At 37.1% G+C, this 21493-nt stretch overlaps 4 protein-coding genes across 8 annotated transcripts; 3 read left to right on the top strand and 1 right to left on the bottom strand.

Annotated features, from left to right (window-relative positions):
• Positions 1 to 566: 566 nt before the first annotated feature.
• LOC119083178 (mediator of RNA polymerase II transcription subunit 19) lies at positions 567 to 2003 on the bottom strand. Its single transcript, XM_037192838.1, has 5 exons — positions 1769 to 2003; positions 1587 to 1709; positions 1366 to 1523; positions 1076 to 1295; positions 567 to 1006 (listed from the first exon to the last, which is right to left on the bottom strand). The coding sequence occupies exons 1-5, from the start codon at positions 1845 to 1847 to the stop codon at positions 846 to 848; spliced, it is 741 nt and encodes a 246-aa protein (XP_037048733.1). The 5' UTR covers positions 1848 to 2003; the 3' UTR covers positions 567 to 845.
• Positions 2004 to 4092: 2089 nt separating this feature from the next.
• On the top strand, positions 4093 to 6409 carry LOC119083181 (translationally-controlled tumor protein homolog). The gene is made up of 4 exons (XM_037192841.1): positions 4093 to 4255; positions 4597 to 4725; positions 4796 to 4922; positions 5507 to 6409. The coding sequence occupies exons 1-4, from the start codon at positions 4228 to 4230 to the stop codon at positions 5736 to 5738; spliced, it is 516 nt and encodes a 171-aa protein (XP_037048736.1). The 5' UTR covers positions 4093 to 4227; the 3' UTR covers positions 5739 to 6409.
• LOC119083168 (glycerol-3-phosphate dehydrogenase, mitochondrial) lies at positions 4974 to 21205 on the top strand. Of its 5 annotated transcripts, XM_037192825.1 has the most exons (14): positions 4974 to 4986; positions 12131 to 12133; positions 15487 to 15611; positions 15667 to 15769; positions 15838 to 15891; positions 15958 to 15997; positions 16110 to 16179; positions 16241 to 16353; positions 16415 to 16578; positions 16644 to 16812; positions 16871 to 17906; positions 17968 to 18060; positions 19246 to 19350; positions 20361 to 20674. In XM_037192825.1, the coding sequence occupies exons 3-14, from the start codon at positions 15513 to 15515 to the stop codon at positions 20493 to 20495; spliced, it is 2181 nt and encodes a 726-aa protein (XP_037048720.1). In that variant the 5' UTR covers positions 4974 to 4986; positions 12131 to 12133; positions 15487 to 15512; the 3' UTR covers positions 20496 to 20674. The 5 variants fall into 5 exon arrangements, with proteins under 5 accessions (XP_037048720.1, XP_037048722.1, XP_037048717.1 ...); XM_037192827.1 differs by lacking the exons at positions 4974 to 4986; positions 12131 to 12133; positions 19246 to 19350 and adding exons at positions 8475 to 8757; positions 18833 to 18931 and having other exon boundaries at positions 20361 to 21205; XM_037192822.1 differs by lacking the exons at positions 4974 to 4986; positions 12131 to 12133 and adding an exon at positions 8478 to 8757 and having other exon boundaries at positions 20361 to 21205.
• LOC119083171 lies at positions 12695 to 15193 on the top strand. The gene is made up of 4 exons (XM_037192831.1): positions 12695 to 13439; positions 13494 to 13652; positions 13710 to 13868; positions 13931 to 15193. The coding sequence occupies exons 1-4, from the start codon at positions 12931 to 12933 to the stop codon at positions 14574 to 14576; spliced, it is 1473 nt and encodes a 490-aa protein (XP_037048726.1). The 5' UTR covers positions 12695 to 12930; the 3' UTR covers positions 14577 to 15193.
• Positions 21206 to 21493: the final 288 nt, after the last annotated feature.

Below are 21493 nucleotides of genomic sequence, written 5' to 3'. Positions count from 1 at the left end.
GGTTGAACTCGAATGTATAGAAGAAGAATGAGAATAGAAACGAAGCCGAAAATACACGATATAAAGCCGAACGAGTTCGATATGCATCACACTACTCGTTGATACAGAGCTTAAGCTCCGCCTTCGTATCACATTTCTCTCTTTGACGAATAACATAAACAATCTCCACCATTAAGGAAAACATCGCCTGGATCCCTAGACCTGTTTGCAAGGTCTGCTGAGAGAGAACTAAAAAATTGTGGTTTCCGATAACTTTTGACGCGTGTTTTCATGGTTTGGCGAGTGTAAATTCCTTAATCTATTGTTTACGTTAAAAACTGAGTGCAAAGATTAAACTTTTTACGACCTGTGAGCTACCATTGAATTTGTTAGGCCCGCAGACCCGCACAATATGCCCTAGGTTTCAAGCCGTGTCCTTATGAGGGACTGATATATACACTTAGGCTTACAGTCGATAGCAACACCGTTTAATGTTAACTAGTAATATCCAGGAGACCGCAAGAGCAGTTTTGGTCTTGATTTTGGTATATTAAAAAATTGAAATTAAATTGCGTGAACAATGATGATGAAACGAAAACTTTGGAAAATTCGTAATTCGTTTAGTATAACAGCAGCATTGACCACCACCACCACTGTTAGCAGCAGAGCGTCAAACAAAAATAAAAAATACTTAGCCAATTTGGAGCGCATTAATTCAACAAAACATTCACTAAAATGATTCAATCTCCCATAAATTAGCATAAATCGTTTCACTGTAATCCCACAGATACACACTCCACGCCACCCGCTCGCGATCCTATCTCTCCATTTCGATGAAAAGAATTTTACAAAAAAAATGGTTTCATCTAAAACAAAGAGTCTACTCCTAAAACATTGTCAGTTGGAGCGGTTGGACTATGTCGTTGCTTTTTACGTTTCTTCTCTTTTTTCCGCTTTTTTCGTTCTTTGTCATCTTCGTGTCGTTTTTGCTTTTTATGTTTCTTTTCGTGGGTGTCTAAACTTGTGTCTAGAAGAAAGAAGCGAAAACAAGTGAGTGAGCAAACCGATAACACAACATTTCCAATATTCCACTCACCCATCAACGATGTCTCCTGCGGCGTAGTGCCGTCTTTGTGCTTGTGTTTCTTATGTTTGTTTTTATGCTTTCGTGCGGGTGCTGTATTTAAGTAACGATAATGTTCAGGTAATGGTCCCGGATGTAGTCGAAATCCGGCTAATTGCACACTAGTCAGCGGCATCAATTCTTTGCCAACAATTGGTGGTTTCTCGATAATGCTACGCAGTGAACTGTTGTCCTGCAAGAGATAGTTGAAATGAGAAAAAAATTGCTAGATGGATTGCGATGTGATGTAATGTGCTACAAACCGATTGGCCAGGTCCATCGATAACACCAGGAAGACTTGGTAAGAATGAGGAGAGCTGTTCCTTGACCTTCTTACCACTAAATTTACTATACGAATGTTCCAAGCCATAATAGTTCATTAAGTTAGTAGCGCCAGTCAGTTCACTTTCTCCAAGAACGACTAAGAATAAACGAAAACAGTTAGTCATTTACATCTTGCGCAACACATTAACGGTATTATTACCTGGCGGCTCTTTCATTAAATAAAACGGTCCACTGTGAACTATCGACGGATTTTTGCCCAACGAAATCGTCGTTTTCAATGTCCCTGACGAATCTTGTCGAGAAACGACTGGTGACCGTGCTCCTGCAATCGAATTTCCAATTAAACATTTCGCAATCTATTCGGACAATATGTACACAAACCTCGAGGAGACGACTTCGGAGAGTACGATTCAACCTTCCGAAATTGATCGGTATGCATCATATTGCCGTAGTTTATCATTTTATCATTGTTCGTCACAACACTACCATCTGCTAGATAAACTGCATTGAAGTAAATTCAATATTGGTGGGTCACGTATATTTTGACGGAACGTAGCAAACTGATGGATGGATGCTAATGATGAAAAACAGACACCATTTTGGAATAAATGTCAAAGTCTTGTTCGAAAAAGACGTAAACTAAAAAAAGAATGTGTCCCAGTGTAATAAATTTCGTCGTGCTTCAAACACTGGTAACATTCAAGGTCCTGAAAGGTGGCATCAATACAAACAATACAAAATGCTGCTAAATATTATAAAGAAACTCACTTTTCAGTGATTTTCATTGAAATATGAGTTTGTTTATATTTCCTCCGCTCCATACAAATTTTGACATTGGACCATACCTACAGAGTATACTTTCATTGGTTTCAAGGCCATACGAATTGTCAAATTTCATCCATATATGGGATGGAATTTGTTTATGTTTTGTCCGTTGACAAGTGGATCGCCACCGGTTTTGAGGGGGTTTTGTTTTTTGTTTTTTACATGTTGCCACACATTGTTGTCAAATTCAAGATTTTTTATTTACGAAGGTTACGCTGATTGCTTAGCGAAAAAGGACTTCACCTAGCACAAATTAGACGACCTTAGACATATTTGACATTGCAATGTGAGCAACATAGCGAAAATTAATTTCAAAACCCCCCGAAACCCCGTGCTTCCACCTACATAAAAAACACGAACCGAACGAGCCAATCTCAATTTATAGTATGTCTCTCATCAATATTTACATGAAAATCGATCTGTATGTATGAAATCGTGTTCGTTAGGCCACTGAAAATTCGTGTTTACAGTTACTTGGAACAAATGCACTTATCACATATTGTGTGAAAATCGTGAAAAGTCAACTTGAAGAATTCTTTTGAGCCTGGTTTATACATCGAGTCAAAATACAAATTTGACAGAAAATGTATAGTTTCATTGTTTTCGTGTGGACGGAAAAATTGACAGAATACGATCATACATTTTCTGAAAATTTTGCGCTTGATGTATAAATCAGGCTTTAACTTAAAATTATCACAATACTAGTTAACGCCACGGAGAAATTTTGATATCACCGAAATCGTCAACTCAGAAGTGTTCTTTCGCAACCTTGGTAAAATCAAAGTAAAGTGAGGAGATAATGTCATACAATAACCGAATCAGTTGTGCCGTTCCTCGAAAGTTTGATACAAACACCAATGAAAGTATAGAACAGGTATGGTCGATCGGCGAATTCTTCTTAAACGCACTCACATTTTATGTCAAAATAATATGAAAATGAGTGCGTTTTAGTACGAAAATCAAATTTTTATGTCTTTCATTAAGAAAAAAAAATGGAATAGAAAGTAGGGCCATCTGTTGTGAGATAGGCACACTATTTTGTGAAATGCAAGTAAGTCGTAGTCAACCATTTAATAAAAAGGTATCATAGCATCGAACATGTGTGCTAGGCCGCGCATCTGATTGGCATAACATCCTGTCTTTAATTTGTGCTAGGTAAAGTCCTTTTTCACCATCTTCGCAAATAAAACTTAAATTTGTCAAGAATATAAATTTTGGATGAATCAGTAGATGAACAGATGAATTTAAAAATAAAAGTCCAAGTAATAATATAATACGGTGGCGTTGATTCCTTGTCAATTTTTATAGTGCAGGACAGGGCCTACTTTTTAGAAACTTTTAGAGAAAATCGAGAAAATCAAGAAACTTTGAGAAATTCAAGAAACTTCGAGAAATTCAAGAAACTTCGAGAAATATTTCTTGAATTTCTCAAAGTTTCTTGATTTTCTCAAATTGGAGAAATTTCAAGAAATTCCAGAAAATTCAAGAAATTCGAGAAACTTCGAGAAATTCAAGAAATTTCAAGAAACTAATTTTTCGAGTTTCTTGAAGTTTCTCGAATTTCTCGAATTCGAGAAATTTTAAGAAATTCGAGAAATTTCGAGAAATTCAAGAAATTAGTTTCCAAAAAGTAGGCCCTGGTGCAGGAACAGCAGGAAGGAATATAGCAGATGATTTTTATTTATTGTAATATTTGTTGATTGAAAAGATCATTTTTTTTTAACTGACTGTGCCGTATGCGAGCAGTCTTTTTTTCGCTTTGATAATAAATAATTTTTTTTTTTGAATTTTCAGCGCACTTACGGCAACAATTTTAATTTTGCCCATAATGAAATTCCCAACCAAAACATTCCATTTCGAAATATTCGAAAATGAAAATTCGACATCAGCTGTGCAGTAGATGGGTAATACCCTTTCCGGTCGGATTTTTTGTTAACAGAGCCACGCGGCAGAAACGTTCTCACTTTTGAACTTAATTTTGTCGTGACAACGTAAAATCTCCACCTTCCACCAACATGAGAATCTACAAGGATATCATCACAGGTAATGGAAATTGGTGTTAAAAGGCATAGATCTATTTTGAGACAGCAAACTGTTGAATAGATTGTGAGTGCATGCATCGCTCTGCATCAAGCTGTCATTTCGACATGTCCAAAAAAAGTCAAAAAGTTTGTTTCAATTATGGTTTTGCTTGAACGATTTTGTGGTCTAATCTAAATTTTCAAATAAAAAAATTTTTGTCTGTGAGTGTACTCGCCACATGAACCATGATTATTTCTATATTTTAATTCTCGAAAGTGCAAACGTCATAACGTAAATGTAACCTACAAAAACGACATTAGCGGTGGCAAAATTCGGAATCAATTAAATTTCCCTATTTCTAGGCGACGAAATGTTTTCGGACTCGTACAAAATGAAACTGGTCGACGATGTGATCTACGAAGTATACGGTACACTGGTGAAACGCACAACCGATTTCGAACTGGCTGGTTCCAATCCATCGGCAGAAGAAGGTACATTTTTGCGTTTACTAAAACCATTTTTGCGTTTACTAAAACCTTTTTTTGCATTTTTCCTAAATAGCTGACGAAGGCAGCGAGGCAATTGTTGAACAGGGCGTCGATGTAATTCTGAATCATCGTTTGTGCGAAACCTATGCCTTTAACGACAAGAAATCGTATCTGCTGTACTTGAAGGATTACATGAAAAAGTGAGTTTTTTTAATCGTTGTTTAACCAAGAACATGCACCTCTGGAATCTACACACGATATTTTGTCGAGCTCATTAGATGCTGATTTTTTGTGTCCTTGTGTACGTCATGACTCACTAGTATCGTTCGTTAAATTTACGTATACAACACGAATAGGAGGTGTACACTCTTATCTGCCAAAGAGTTTGTGTGTTAGTTTATTGTGTGTGCAGATGGTGTGGATAACACTGTTAATACTGTGATGGTGACGCTGTAGCAATGACGTCATTGCATTTTTTTTCTGCAACGTGCATACTGTGACATCCACTTCTGCCATTTTTGCATTGAAATGTTAAATTTGAATGGGCTTTGCAGGGATTTGAGTGGGTGATATTCATAGTTCTTTTTACACTTATTCACCATACTACTGATTTTCGTAGTAGTAAATCCCTAGTAAATAGCAAGTCGCATTTCCTTAACGCATAATGAGCGAGAAACGAAAATACCTCGATTTTTTACGTGCTGTTGCTTGTTCTATCAAATGGTCGCTGCATTTTTCGATTATATGTATACTAAAACGTGCTGTGTGTTCTCTTCCTTTCCAGAATCACCGCCAAACTGTCCGAATCCAAGCCTGATGAGGTGGACACATTCAAAAACAACATCAACAAACAGATGAAAGACATTCTTGGTCGATTCAAGGAATTGCAATTCTTCACCGGCGAATCAATGGACTGTGACGGCATGGTCGCTATGTGCGAATATCGTGATATAGATGGAACTCAGAAGCCAGTTTTTATGTTCTTCAAGCATGGCCTTGAAGAAGAGAAATTCTAAAATAGGGCCGACGAGAGAGAGAGAGAGAGACAACGAAAATAATGAATGAACACCAATTCAACAATAATCTAGAAACAATTTCAAATTTCCGAATCGAACCAATTTTTCTTTCCGTGTAAGACTCTCAACTCTTTATAATTTCTTTTTAATATTAAAAAAAAAACTTTTGATTTTTGTACGTACGTTTGACCATTTTAATTTATAAATGAAAGATATTTTCGAGTGGCAATGTTTTGGGATGACGACAAAATGTTTTTCTTCGTTCGTAATTTCGAAACCACCGGGGGGGTTGACGTGGTGGAACTTCGAACGATTATAAGATTTGTCTCTATTGAGATTTTTAGTTTAATTTATTCGCTGCCCATTCATACTCTACAACAGACACATAAACACATAATGTTTCGTGTACCAGCCGCGTTTTGGGGTTGAATTTACTTCCATTTTGCTAATTTAATTATCTTTTTTTTTACTTTGCTTTTATATTTTGTTTGGAAGGTGGAGAACAATTTATCCGAACATCCAATACATTCTCAATGAGCCCATTTTCGGATGGATTTTTTGTTTCATTGATGAGGCTATGACTAATCCATACACACGGCCGCTAACACTGTAACATATTACCAATATGAACTTATTGTAATTGTTATAAAACGACAAAAATAAAACATTTGGAAAAAAATGAGTTTCGCCTTTTTCTTACACTCATATAAATGTCAACCGAAAATAAAATAATCCGCTGAAGGCTCGCCGCTTCTCTTATCTTATCAAAATCATATTTTGGGGATTTATTAATTTTTGGATGAGATTGAAGTGAATTAAAACGAGCCGTCAGAACAGTCGGAGCGTTTGCTGCGACTGAGCACCGTACAAAACCGTACATCTATTGCGTACGTGACCCTAGTTCGTCCGTCGCCCTACTCTTACCGTAAGCCTACTGCGCCCGTAAACGTCGGTAAAGTAAAATTCTTATGAAATGTGTACGTCTGAAAAATTGCGCATAGCGCAATTACGAAGCCCCGTACGACGTTCCTTTCAAATGTAACACAAATTTCGAATTGACCTAAAATTAAGTAAGTATCATTTTCACCGATTTATATTGATTTTACAAAAATCCAAAATGGCGGCCGACGGCCATTTTGTTAGGAGGTGGAAAGTAGTACGGCTGCTATACATTCGTTAGTACCTTTCAAACAAAAAAAAAATTGAAATTCGGTCAAAGTTTACTCGAGATATTAACAAAAAACACCACCTTCACTGTACGGCCGAGTAGCCACATATAAGCTCACTCCAAGAGACCTAGCTCACGCTTCGGTGAATCGAATTTCATAAAAAAAAAATTCCCTGATTGGTACGGTCAATACCTATCTAATAAAGCAAAATCCATCTAAATCCGTTCAAATTTGGCCAACCTACAAGCAAAAACGGCTTGCCGCCCTGTACCTAGTTCACACCAAGGGGTCTAACTCACGAGTCGGTCATCCAATTTTTTTTTGTCGTATTACTTACAAGTGTAGTGCTTAAATGTCTGGAGATATCGTCGAAAAACAGTTAGGCACTTATTGGGCCCCAGCTCCGGAAGGGTCGACCCAAAATCGCCCATCTTCGAACTTAGCCTCACTATTTTGACTATCTTTCAGGAAAAAAAAAATTTGAAATCGGATTTGATTTACTCAAGATATCGACGTGACAGACGGACGGACGGACGGACAAAATTTTTATTGCGGATTCGTTATCTATGAACATAGGCAAACACTTTGCCCTTACCGTCTGCTTCGAATTCCGTCAATTACACACGGCATCGTAATCCTATAAGCCCCTTCGTACTTCGTACGGGGCTAAAAATTAAAGAAGTGAACAACTCAACAAAGATTTTCATCATTACGGTCTGAATTCAGACAATACCATATCATTTGGCTAAATTGAAATTGGTTCAAAATGCTACGAAATCAAGACACGATTAAAGAAGATAAATCTTGCCTTAACACTTCACGAAGGGCCGGGCTAGATCGTTACTACTACACAAATTTGATTTTATTGCAAGTAGTCAAGAATTGAAAATGGGACAAATGATGGAACTGGCATTCGTCTTCGAAACCTTAGAGCTACCGCTGACTTGTCCTGGGCATTAATATTTTGACTATTGCAATTATAGTCCTAGCCTTCCGACTCGTTAAAATAATAATGCCTAAACATACCATTTTCTATATAAAGTCAGGCCCTTAGGCCTTTAGTAACCCCAAATACCATCGTTGCTTTTCTCATGTTCTCTTTGTAGATATCAAATTCCAGCCAATCGTTTCAAAACTAGTAGACTCGCTTACTTTCAACAAATATAATCTCAAATTGTCGAACTAATTTCGAACAGGCAGGTCCGAACTGGCCATGTTCATTTGGCCTTCTTATCTTTTGTATGGGTCCAAGGGCAATGAAGGGCTTTTTACAAATTTTTTATCCCGAAGGCTTTTTTGAGCTAGTCCGGCCCTGCGAACGGGATCGCAAAACCAAACTGTTTTCTGCTAGCACGTTCGGTCAAAATATAACTAGCACTACACTATCATTCTTCAAATTCCAAATGTTCATGAATCAAACACGTGCGCATGACTGCGGTATCGTTATCGCAGTAAAGTGTTTCCCAGCGTTTTTTACGTCACCACGCAAGACACCGACTAATAATATTCCACACTCCATTGCCAATTCTCTGCGCTCTATTTATGTTAGACGAGCACACGAAATGAGCATTGAAACACCGAAAGTCTTTCTCAGTACGGTATCTGACATTGGGCGCGTGTGTTTTTCAAATTGATTTTATTCGATGAATACGAAACCTGTTCAATCATAAAATTTGTGAGTTATGTGAACGAAATAGTTTTTTCTTTGATTAGAGTTATACAACGTTTTCATGTGCGAACCGTCGTGAATTGAATGCATCAGGACGACATTATAATTCATTAACTAGTTAAATATAGAACGAAGTATCAATTGTACTTTGCACGATAGTAAATAAGAGAACGAATTTACGGTAAGTAATGGGACATTTTTCAAGCGAATCCAATCTTACGTCATTTCATAATCGGAAAAACCTATGCAGTTATGGTGTGTGTGTGTTCATCTGAGTAAAGTGTGGAAAATTTAGCTTTCTGATTGCAATGAACGGAAACATTTCAGAATTTTGCAGTTATTATGCTTGCAATGATGAAGCTTGTCTGTGAAGTGTGCAGGGTACTCGTGTTGCATCGTAAATAACTTCGTGTTTTAGTGAACATATGTTTCATCTGATTTCTAATTGTTGTTATATTCAAGGCAACTATACACTGCATTCGATCAGCACTCAGTGCTGATATTCTAATGCACATTTTATACTTGTCGTACATTCAGTGCAATACATTGTAGTGAATATTTTTAAATACTGACTTGGTTTTGTTTAAATGATGAGTATATCGCTCGAGGTTGCGTGTAATATACCGATGCTTCCAATATTTTAGTTTTTCGGCTTTTTTCCCTTTTGTTTCTTTCTGTATGGAGGTGGGTGATCAGGCCCGAACTGGCCATACGGTGAATTCGGGGGATTCCCGATGGGCCTTTTGGATTTTTGTATGAAAATTTTTGATTTGTGGGCCTTTTTAAATTGAGTTGCATGGTGCCCCCGATGGGCTTTTTCGAGCCAGTCCGGTACTGTGGGTGATATTAGTTGATCTAACCCACAGGCGAAGTCATTCTTCGTATTGTGATATAATTCGGAGATGAAGCCCTTTCCCGTTTCCCATTGAAAAGTGTGCTGTGTAGCCGTGAGCTAAGCTAGTTTTAGATAATGTCAACAGATGAATTGGTTGTATGTATACCCCTAGAACAGTCTTAAATCGTAAATAAGAGAGAAATAATGCGGCACATTCCGTCACATGTTTCCACAACGACTGTTAGCAGAAATTAGAAGGTCAGAAATGTTGTGTCCACTTAATTACCGATACAAATAAGATGATTATTGCGTGAGACGAGTATGATAAAGCGAAACAGGCTGCCTGCACCTACATACACCATACAGATGTGCCAGATTATTTAAGAGAAGTAAGTTCCGATAAAATCAGCAATATCAATATCGATAATTGATTAATCAAAACAATTTTTCGATCACAATGCAAATAAAAAAAAAAACAAATTAGCGATAACGTCGAGCAATTACCGCTTCCACAACCAACGATTACATCCGATAATACAATATACACTCAAGTCGTACACAACTCATCGTCAGTGGTGATGACGAAACTGAATTACAGAATTTATTTTGAGTTTGAATCAGTTTCGAACTATCGCTCGTGTCTACAGTACCCAAATATCAACCGCGAGTGTAGTAAAATATTTTGTAGTAGAGAAAACGAGACACACGGTTGGTTCTCTATAAAATTTTCTATCTTCATTCGAAAGAATAAAAAAGTGCCTTCTGGTCCAGAGGAATTAGTAGAAACCACTTCTAAAATTGTGACAAAATTGCTCGGAATTAAAAAATAAATAACTCGATACGAAAAAAACGAATCGTCAGTGTGTAGAACTGCAAAAGTGTTCCTTTTATAGCGCGTGAGATATAAAATTCGAGCAGGAAAAATCCCGAAGAACAAATTTTTACTTTCTATATTTTTCACAAAGTTTTCATTGTTCTAATTTAACTCAATCGAGACTTCGGACTTTGTTCATTTGGTTCACAAACTGGATGGTGTATTGCACGGTGGAATTTAATTCGAAAATAAATTCATTACACTTGATTCTCATCCAACAACCCACACGACATTTTTTTTAAAAGTGAGTCTCGTCTTATCGGACTAATCGTTTAACTGATAAAATTTTAATAACGATTTTATTGCTCAGATTTATTTCCATTGAATTAGTTACCACTTTCTGAATGACTGTTACAATGTATGAATGACCTTTGTTTGACCGCTATACCACTCTTCTCTTTTATTATGTAATTGTGTGAGAAAAAGTGTTATCCACATAAAAAAAAATTCATTAACAAAAAGAGCAACATACAATTCATAAAGTTTAAGGTTGCGATATGATTATGGCATGACAGTGAATTGTAGTTCATGTGTTTTTCATTTTGTAGTTTTCAATGTGTGAGAATGATTGGGAGAGGAATAAGTGCTGTGAAAAATTATGGATATGGATATGGATAACGATGCAAATTCAAACGGATAAACTTTATCGTAAAAAGTTATTAGAGAGGTCATTAGATCGCAATTTTAAGTTATTTCATACCCGAAAATCATCTGACTCAGAGCCGGATTAAGGTTTTCAGCGCCACGGGGCTATTAGTTTTCGAGCGCCAATACAAAAAAATGGCTTTTACTTTTCGTGAACGTATAAACGAATAATATTAGTGTCGATATCCTAACAATATCCTAACGATCGGTTCGGAGAAATGGTAATAAGAACGTAAACAGGGTTGTAACATTCTATAGCCTAGCTAAGTTTTACTTCGGTCGTAAATAATTATCTTGACTAAAAGTCATGGGTCTGACGGATAATAAACACTCTAAAATATTTGTGACATTTTGTTCATTCCTTGATAAAACGATAACTTAAGTAATTTGCCACGGATTTCCAAAAATGTTTTTTAATCGACGAGGAATTAAATTCCTGATGTTAAGTTCGAAGATAGGCTAACACGGACGGGCGATGCCATCTCTATGATACTCCCAAAAGAATTTTTGTCTCGTCTCTTGATAACACGATAACTTGAGGATTTCCTTTTTTTTTATCGTCAAGAAATGAAATTCCTGAGGTTAAGTTTGAAGATGAGCTATAAAGGAACGGGTGAACTCTGTGATATTGTCAAAAGAATTTTCGTCTCGAAGATTGATAATACGGTAGCTCGAGTAATTCTGAATGTATATTTCCAAAAAAGTTTTTGAATCCGGAGGACTGAAATTTCTGAGGCTAGGTTCGTTAATGGGAAGTATTGGACTAATAATCCAGAAATCATTTCGAAATTTTTTGTTCATACCTAAGACCCGAAAAGTGCAACAGTTTTACTATATTTTTATAACAATCGCAAAAATTGATTGAAAAATTCAGTCAGTGAAAGGACCTCACTTACCCATAAGGTGGGCCTAGTTTTTTCATTTTGCTTATATTCATTTGAAAGTGAAAGGAAGGAGAAAGTAACCGCGAGCGAAGCGAGCAAAGAATTTTTAGATTCTTTCCATCAAGAAACTTTCAAGACTATACATTCCGTGTGCAACTTTATTTTTCTTTCATGGTTAGTCTTACACAAAATTCGTCGATAAGTAAAACCTTTTTTGAAGGCAAGCAGATACCTTGGATTGATTTTGAATAACAATTTTACATCCTGCCATGTACATGTTATTACCTCTAAATGACATATGCTACTACTAAACGAGTATGTTGAGAGCTGAAGTTTCCCGATGATAAAACTGATTTGCTGATCGGAAATAAAATGCCAATCAAGAATTTGAAGTTTAATTTTCGTGATTTACCAGTATTCTGGATACAGTGGATATCAGGAATTTCCAAACAAGAAAATGTGAAAACTGTGATGATGTCTTATCTTTTTAAGAGATGACATAAAGGCGTCGCAAGCAATTTTTTTTTAAATATCGGTAAAAGTAGTTTATTCTAATGAAACCAGTAAACTAAACACGATTCATTATTAATTTTCCAGCGCCACTTTTATCCAGCGCCAAGGGGCTAAGCCCCTAAAGCCCATCGTGTTAATCCGGCTCTGATCTGACTTGTACGAAAGTTTCGGTTATGTTTGTAAGTTCAGAGCCACTTCATTTAGCACACTGTTTAAACTCAGACGTAGACCTTTTAGTTGTTTTTTAGGCTTCAAGATTGAACGCCATAATTTTAACGTGAGAAAGCTAAATCTAAAATGCTTAATTAGTGACCATTTATGTGTCTGGTCTGTCTTGGGAGTTTGATTTAAGGCAATTGAAGGAAACGAAAACAAGAGAAAAATGTGAAAAATTCTTCACGTTCACGTGCTTCACAGGGACTTCCACTTTCCTACCCATATTTTTCTATTTACTAAAATTATTCAATCATAGCAGTCAATACCAGTCGGTCAATATTTTTAATATTTCTATACCAAACCTGCAGTCAGGGCCAAATTGGTAAACGTAAATGGTGTATTAGGTTGCCCATATCGAAACTGTCGCGTTCAATACATTTTAGTCTAATGTCTCCCAAGAAGAAGAACAAAAGCAACACTTTGAATAGTCTAAAAGATGACGTGGACTCTGCTGATCTTATTTTTGTGGTGTCTGGAGATACATCAAATATCCCAGTTGATGAACCAAACAAGAGATGCAAATCAAAATGTCCTGGCCGTAAATTTAATCGAAATTTACATGGTCAGACCGTCGATGCGTCGCAATTTGTTGTAACATGTAACGATGCACAATGTGGTCTGGCATCTAAAAAAACGGAACCAGATGGTATTCCTGATGCAACAACTGCAGAGAAACCAGAGACCGATGATGTTTCCATTGCGAAGACGGTTGGGAAAATAATCGAAACAAAACACAAGCGATCTAGCGGTCCGAACGGATCGAATCGTTGTAGGATGAAAGTTCGCGGACCAACTGTCGGTGATAGCAAATGGAAACGTGAGGTTATATTACGCCAAATGAAAAATCATCGAATATCATCGACATCTCTGGATCAGGGAAGCCGGCAAAAAATGATGTAAATCCGCTGCGTTAAGTATCTTGTCTTTTTCAAATTTAAACATTCTTAAAGGATTCGTCCAGCCGAAAAGCTAATGGTGTTGCAAAACATTTTCGATGCTTTCGTCAACCGAAAAAAATGGGAAAATGCATCATTTCATTCAGACAATCTCAGTGGCATAATGAACCGAATGGGTTTGTCCAAATATGGATTCAAAATTGTCAATAAAAGGTTCCCATAGGCTAGGTATATTATTAGATGTGATCTATACTGTTACCGCACTTACAGCCCCTATGCTACCGATGGAGTTAAAAAAAGCAAAAGAGCCCGATCGGTAATCGGCATTGTACCACGACATAATTGTTTTCAATGTGAGGACGGTCGAGTGCCCAGTTACATGGGATGGTACTGGACGAAATGTTTTAGTGATATCGCTAATGCCGGATGGTAAATGTAGTGATTTGTCTACTGTACCAACTAATCCACATAATTCTTAACAATTAATTCAGGAGACCTGGTGCTATTCCCAGAAATATTAGAGACATCATGTCTTATTTTAACGGACCATGTTCTTGTATGCCAAAAGATATGGCCACTTGCATTACGTGTGAGAAAAAGGTTTCACCTGAACTTACACCAGAGAAAGCGGTTGCTATAAAGCCGACTTTGAGAGTTGTACGGAGAGATGGTCTGTACTACGTGTGTATGAATCCATTGAAGTCATCGAATGAACTGGTCCAGTCACAGAATCCATACCTGGATGACTGTCCCCCAATTAAATTCCAAATAGCATTGAGCAGACAGCTAAAGCAGCAAGACGACGATGATTTGGGTCTATTGGGCTATCCTTGTTCAGAGCGGGCCATTTGTGAAGACAGCAAAGAAATGCAGGACTTGCTTAATCTATTAGCTGATCAATGCGAGGATCATCAAGAATTCTACAAGTTAGCCAAGACTTTATGTTCAAAGCCATCGGATTTGGATATCGAATTTGTCGCACCAGGGGCTAATGTGAAAGAGAATCGTTTAAGCCACAAGAAATTGATCTACAAAGAAACTCAGTACGACCGAAATGATATTGAGGACTCTTTGGGGAAGTCAGTGTCGCGTTCGTTGCCGATTGTTTCAACCATTCTGACGAAGAACAGAAAGTAGTCAATGGTCTAATCGAATGTTAATAACTGTTCAAATTTGATGTGAAGCAATTTTATTTTGCCGACAATATTTAAATCAAAACAACAAAATGTCTGAATCGCTGATGCTTTCATTTTCTTCGCGTTAGAAACCAGTAGATTGATACTCAGGCTATAATCTTTTCAATCACCGGTTTGGCGCTTCGGTTCCATGTTCTTACTTCATGTTCTTATGTAAGCGATAACGTCTCGATTCTTTATTTACTTGTGCAATATACAAAAATGATAGTTTTGTAAACGACAGCAAATATATTTGATGTGGGTACTCATAGCCTTGTGATCACATTATGAAATTGAACAATTATATTCAAACAAAGACAAGTAGCTTTCAAAAGTGGCAATTCGCTTGTAGTAAATAAATATTTGATTATCGGTCGTCACAGTCATCAGCAAAATTTCCGTCACGATAATCTGTCGTAATAACGAGTGAATGATAAGCAAATGTTAGATGCTGATTCCAATTCCCAATGATCTCACTAAAATTTAAATTTCTTTTTCTTATTGGGTTCTGTGAACTTTTGATTATTTAACAAAGACAGTATGCCATTAACATCGAATCGAAATGCATTACAGAACCGAAAGTGATTAAAAATAGAATTGGCACAAAGTCGTAGGGAATGTGTGTAAAAGCAGACTGTAAGTTAACTGACCTGTGCATTCGTCCGATCTTTTTGCGTGTGTTTGAAATGAGGCTAATCATTTGCTGCGAAAGGTATCATAACGTTAGGCTATGATGTGAGTGTCCTGGTCCTACGTTAATATGTCATGTCAAAGGATAAACTCAAATGACTTGATGTCCAAGATCAAGCCGACTGTTTTCAGCATAAAGTTCTTTTTCCCACGGTTTCTTATTTGCAAATTTTGGCTTCCAGTCTACCAGTAACGATTGCTCAATAGAATGGCTACAAGATTACGAAAATTTGGAATATCAACGTTCGGAGCATGTGCCGGCGCTACAATAGCTGCATGGGCACTAAACTCGAACAACAATTACACTGTAATTTCACTCATTTTCCTCCTTGTTACAATCACTCAATTACAAGCTTATACAGGTAGAAACAGCGTCTATCGCCAAACCAAGAGTGAAACGACAACTACCTCCACGTTCCGAACAAATTCAAGTGCTACAAAGCGGGGAAGAATATGATGTTTTAGGTGTGTGCGCATTTTGAATTTGTAATAATAATATTATGACTCCAATTGATACATATTGAATATACCAGTTATTGGCGGAGGCGCTACTGGAGCCGGATGTGCTTTAGATGCAATTACTAGAGGTAAGATCAATTTGTGTTTAAGTTTGAATTAATACCACCAACTAATCTGTAACATATGGAATGTAGGTTTGAAAACAGCGCTTGTCGAGGCTGACGATTTTGCTAGGTAATTATTAATTATTGCCATAGGGCCGGTTGCTTTGTGTGTATTCTCGATCGTCGTCACGAGGTGCAACTCTTCGTATGACATGAATTTCATTATCTATTTGTAATTCCAGTGGAACATCTTCAAGATCAACGAAATTGATTCATGGAGGAGTACGATATCTACAGACCGCCATTTTAAGGGTTTGTTTGCGCTTATAATCTTATAATCCGTTTGGAAATTCAAAATTCGTTTCCAATTTAGGCTGATGTGGAGCAGTATCGTATGGTGAAAGAGGCATTAGCTGAACGCGCCTCTATGCTACACTCAGCTCCGCATCTAACACATCCCCTACCAATCATGTTGCCGGTCTATACGTAAGCTTATTTAATAAACGCTACAAATGGCACTTTCAATTTTACATTTTGAACTGTTTAGATGGTGGCAAGTTCCATACTACTGGGTTGGTATTAAGTGCTACGATCTCGTTGCCGGCGACCGCAATGTTAAGAGCTCGTATCTACTCTCCAAAAGCAATGCTCTGGAATTGTTTCCCATGTTAAAAGGGGATAAATTATGCGGAGCAATCGTGTATTATGACGGTAGCGCTTTTCTGTGTGATGAATATTTGAACTAAATGAGCTCGACGAACTGTAACCCTTTTCAGGACAACAGAATGATGCCCGTATGAATTTGGCAATTGCATTAACAGCGGCTCGACAAGGTGCTACAGTTTGCAATCATGTTGAAGTCACTGAACTTATGAAGAAAAAGGATGCAAACGGACAGAATAAACTGTGTGGAGCTAAGGTTAAGGACACAATCACCGGAAAAACGTAAATATCTCGGGTCAATAAAACTGTCGAGCCCTCCTTTCTACAAAAATACTTACAGGTGGGAAGTAAAAGCGAAATGCATTATCAATGCTACCGGCCCGTTCACCGATCACATCCGAAAAATGGACGATCCAACAGTAAAAACGATCTGCTGTCCGAGTTCCGGCGTCCATATCGTTTTGCCCGGTTACTACAGTCCACAGCAAATGGGACTGTTGGATCCTTCAACATCTGACGGACGTGTCATCTTTTTCCTTCCGTGGCTCAATCAAACAATTGCAGGCACAACCGATTTGCCTTGCGAGGTTACACACAATCCAAAACCAACCGAGGATGAAATTCAATTCATTTTGACCGAAATCAAAAATTACTTGAACTCTGACGTTGAAGTGCGACGTGGTGATGTATTATCCGCATGGAGTGGTATTCGTCCGTTGGTATCAGATCCGAACAAGGAGGACACACAATCCTTGGCTCGTAATCACATCGTTCACGTCAGTCCCAGTAATTTAGTGACAATTGCTGGTGGAAAATGGACAACATATCGTGCCATGGCGGAGCACACTTTAGATGCCGCAATTAAGGCATGTAATTTGACTCCAGAGAAGGCGGAATGTCAAACTCGCGATATGAAGCTTGAGGGATCGCACGGTTGGACACCTACTATGTACATTCGATTAGTACAAGATTTTGGCTTAGACTGTGAAGTCGCCAGACATTTATCTGAATCATATGGTGATCGGGCGTTCCCGGTAGCTAAGATGGCTGCATTGACGGGAAAACGATGGCCCATCATTGGACGAAAAATTCATCCCGAATTTCCGTATATTGACGCAGAGGTGCGTTACGGTGTTCGAGAGTATGCAATGACAGCAATCGACATGGTTGCACGTAGACTTCGGTTGGCATTTCTTAATGTACAAGCGGCTCAAGAGGCCCTACCCGCAATCATCGACATTATGGGCGAAGAGCTAAAATGGTCGAAGGAAGAAAAGGAACGACAAATGAAGTCAGCAACGGAATTTTTAACTTCCGAAATGGGTCAACTTGTAAATCGTGCGAGCCGTGACAAAATACCGATCAATCTATCGAAGGTTTAACAAAAAATTCGGATTTGGTAGGAATGCAGCCTAAACTTTCATTTTATCTTTTCAGGACGAAATTCAGCTGTACATTAAGAGATTCGCTTTGATTGACAAGGAAAACAAGGGCTACGTATCCATTAATGATATCCGTCGAGGATTGAAGGTAAATTGCTTTCTTTTTTTTTGAACCTGGCGTATTAGTTTAGTTCTTCTATGCAGACAGAAAAGACTGTCTGTACTTAACCTTACAGTTTCAGTTGATGTTGACTTCAACAGTTGTCCAGTTCCGATTTTCGAATTTTATTTAAGGCCAGGTTTTGGCGTTATTCATCGTTCAATGTTTACATTGCAATGTAGAGCGCCTTAAGTTGCCCTTAATCAGATTTCTTGGCATTATCGTTTAATTGGTCACCGGATGGTGACAACGATTCTGGGTGATTATTGTCGAACAAAAAACCTCGCTGGCCTGACTATTTCGTGTCGCATCTGTTTTTCTTACCGAGTCGGTCAATATCAGTTGTGCAATCAATAGCGTCAGCACAGAAATTTCTCGGTTTTATTTTCCCCAATCTGTTGACGTTTTGGCCTCTAGAACTTTTTCGAACTTTAGGTAGCGGTTTTTGGTAACTATGTGTCTAGATAGTTTTTTATACTTTTGGATTCTTTGTTCGGTTCCTGTGATTTACGTAACCACACAAGTCTTGTTCACTGCCGGTACCTGGTGGGAGAGAACACAAACGAGCTTGTTATGATGTTACAATTTGAACAAACCAGTCGGTATAAGGATCCAACTTGCTATCCTGTCACCTGCTGTAGTTTGGGTCTCTCAATTTTCTTCCCCTTGCTCAACAAAATCGACACCAATTGGCATTTTGAGGATCCGAAATCCTTTCATTAAATTAAAAACAAAAAAAAATTATTTTTCGGTCGACAAGGACATAGGATTACATCTCAGCGGTCCCGATTTGCATGACATTTTAAATGAACTTGATCTCACTTATAATGGGCGGTTGGAACTCAGCGACTATTTGCAGGTAAAGAGACAAAAGGAACCAAATGGGTCGTAGATATTTCGGAGAAATTTGGTAGTTCTAACTCACATAAAGCTCTAGCTCTGCGCATTGCTGGGTGTTCATTTAAGATAATAGCGGAACATTTTGGGGCTTGAACGTCTGTAATAATTTTAGATCGTATGGTTATCTTGACTAGAGGTGTTTTAGCTATTAAGTAAATGTTTCGTGTCATGTCTTTAACTCAAAATAGTTTTTTTTTAAGTAAGAAAATCACACGTCAAATGTAAGCAAAATAATTTTTTTTAAACATTTTGTGGTTCGCTTTTGCTTTGTAGAGTGATGGATCTAACATCGACATTTCTGGTGAAGAATTGCACGAAATTCTTCGAGAAATCGATACCAATATGAATGGTCAAGTCGAACTCGATGAATATTTGCAGGTTTGTGTTGTACAAAAATAAAATATTTACGGAATTTCTTGCCCTTTTTTGTTCATTTTTTTTTGGTGATGACATTCGTTTTAAGCATCAAAAGTAAATGCAAACAATAATTTTATGGTTTTATATCCGAAACAAACTTAACGGATTCCCGAACGTTATACAGAACGTTACAGATCCTCCGAATTTTGTCCTGAAAATTAATTTCTGTGGAAACTAAAGAAAAGTTTTTATTAAAAACGATACATTTTATGCACGAATTGTGGTGTAGCGTTGAATCCGGTTAGATTTCGTCTTTTTTCCACAAATTATGGATACCAACTTTCGTTCCAAACAATTGAATTTGCATGTAAAATCTTCGCGACAGACACTTCTTTGATAGCTCACCACAAATTGATTAATTTTACTCACTAAGCTACTGACGTAATTGTTCAGAACTTTCAAAGTTCAACTTTGTATTGTGCCTTGTGTGGTTGCATCGGTTGCATCGAGCTTCAAACGCCACACTTGGTTGGCAAAATAAAAAGTTCCAAACAACGAAATCTACTGTTTTTATTAACAAAGTGCTACTACACTAGACAATTTGTGTCGTGGCATGTGTTTAATGTGATTACAGAACACGTCGTCAAAAAATGCAAAAACTTTTCTTTCACGTTTCACTTTTAAGTTTATGTAGTCGTGCATTGTGTTTATTTATTTACGTGCTTTTACGTACGCGGTTCCAAAATGTTATTTTTACGAGTTTGAATAATCGTCCTAATTTTCGGGTCAGGCTATAACGTTCCACACTCGTCAAAATAAAAATTTGCAAACACGGACGTAATGTACTATTTCCACTAGAGCTAACATCTAACCAAAAATTTGGTAAATATTCATTAAATTAAAAAAAATTCATTGGCTTGTAAGCTTACTGCTTGGGTAGATTTTTTTAAGGCTTTTCTTTTGTTGAATAAAAATTGTTCATCGCTTAACGTTCTCCAGTGTAAAGCAACAATTGTCTTAAATTCATTCAGATGATGTCTGCAATCAAATCTGGCCATGTCGCATACTCCAGATTCGCTCGAATGGCTGAATTAGAAGATGAGAAACACGAAGCAGAGAAACTGAAGAAGAAGATTACAGTTGATCGATCAGGCGGTGGCTTGTAAAGCGGACGATATCAGTACAACATTTTTTCATACCAATTTGCAATACAAAATCATCGATAAAACGTATCAACGGCAAACAACATTAGCATTAAAACAGATTTGAATATAACATTTTCAAATGCAAACGACTCATCGACATATTAGTACTTAATTATCCGAACTACGATTGAAAGAACAAAGAAGAATTTGTAACTTTTTAAAACACTTTAATTAACGAGCAAATTTTTAACTTAAGGAACGTTAATGCGTTAAATTATTGCGGATCCGACACGGTTGATCAGGAATGATACCCGGATTAAGGGAAATAATTTAGCGTTTGTAACGTGCTTTAGATAGAATAATCTAACATTTTTGAGAATTCTTTAAAGAAAATACCTAAATCTAAATGACTTTTTAGGCTTTAAGCAAAATTTTCATTCCCTGATTGCAGACACCGATTGTTGTTGAGAATGTTTGTAATTTATTTTTTTTCGATTTTACAGTTTACTGTAAAAACTTTTATTTAAAACAAAATCCCATTTTAAGTTTGTTTTAGTAGAATCAATTGGAGTGTTTCAATTATATGCGTCCCGCAATTAATTTAACTGTTGAATCGACACTGTTCCACCTTATTTATTCTATTAAACTAAAATTTGTATTTATTTTAAACTTTACATTTTATCTGTTAAAAAACGAGATATTTAAATTTAAATAAAAAAATGAAAAGAAAAGAACCGAACAGAATTAGTTACAATAAGCAGAAATTGGACCAATTAAATTGGATAAAAAACGAAAAGAAAGTGCCCAAAGTACCTTCGTACGATATTTTCATTTAAATGGAAATGGTGCAATTCACGTCAATCGTTCAACACAAAAAAAAATGGATAACTGGATGTAGTTCAACATAAAAGATTTATGGCTTTGCCCTCCGGGTTCAAAATAGCGACGCGACTGTATTTCCGATTTTTTAAATATTTACTGTTCAAATTAACGTCCGAAACTCATTATTATTACATGGG

The sequence above is a fragment of the Bradysia coprophila genome, unplaced genomic scaffold (assembly GCF_014529535.1).
Source record: "Bradysia coprophila strain Holo2 unplaced genomic scaffold, BU_Bcop_v1 contig_561, whole genome shotgun sequence".
Classification (NCBI taxonomy): domain Eukaryota; kingdom Metazoa; phylum Arthropoda; class Insecta; order Diptera; family Sciaridae; genus Bradysia; species Bradysia coprophila.
The sequence above is the reverse complement of the archived record's forward strand: the minus strand, read 5'-3'. Positions and strand labels throughout refer to the sequence as shown.

Bases quoted from the DNA above. Each gene is read 5' to 3' on its own strand.
- LOC119083178 (XM_037192838.1), bottom strand. From the start codon at position 1,847: ATGATAAACTACGGCAATATGATGCATACCGATCAATTTCGGAAGGTT. The intron at 1,524-1,586 runs GTAATAATACCG...GTTTATTCTTAG, and splicing joins TTTAATGAAAGAGCCGCCAG to TCGTTCTTGGAGAAAGTGAA. The intron at 1,296-1,365 runs GTTTGTAGCACA...TATCTCTTGCAG, and splicing joins TCGATGGACCTGGCCAATCG to GACAACAGTTCACTGCGTAG.
- LOC119083181 (XM_037192841.1), top strand. From the start codon at position 4,228: ATGAGAATCTACAAGGATATCATCACAG. The intron at 4,726-4,795 runs GTACATTTTTGC...TTTCCTAAATAG, and splicing joins CAATCCATCGGCAGAAGAAG to CTGACGAAGGCAGCGAGGCA. The intron at 4,923-5,506 runs GTGAGTTTTTTT...CTTCCTTTCCAG, and splicing joins TTGAAGGATTACATGAAAAA to AATCACCGCCAAACTGTCCG.
- LOC119083171 (XM_037192831.1), top strand. From the start codon at position 12,931: ATGTCTCCCAAGAAGAAGAACAAAAGCAACACTTTGAATAGTCTAAAA. The intron at 13,440-13,493 runs GTAAATCCGCTG...ACATTCTTAAAG, and splicing joins GGAAGCCGGCAAAAAATGAT to GATTCGTCCAGCCGAAAAGC. The intron at 13,653-13,709 runs GTTCCCATAGGC...CCGCACTTACAG, and splicing joins TTCAAAATTGTCAATAAAAG to CCCCTATGCTACCGATGGAG.
- LOC119083168 (XM_037192822.1), top strand. From the start codon at position 15,513: ATGGCTACAAGATTACGAAAATTTGGAATATCAACGTTCGGAGCATGT. The intron at 16,354-16,414 runs GTAAGCTTATTT...TGAACTGTTTAG, and splicing joins ATCATGTTGCCGGTCTATAC to ATGGTGGCAAGTTCCATACT. The intron at 16,813-16,870 runs GTAAATATCTCG...AAATACTTACAG, and splicing joins GACACAATCACCGGAAAAAC to GTGGGAAGTAAAAGCGAAAT.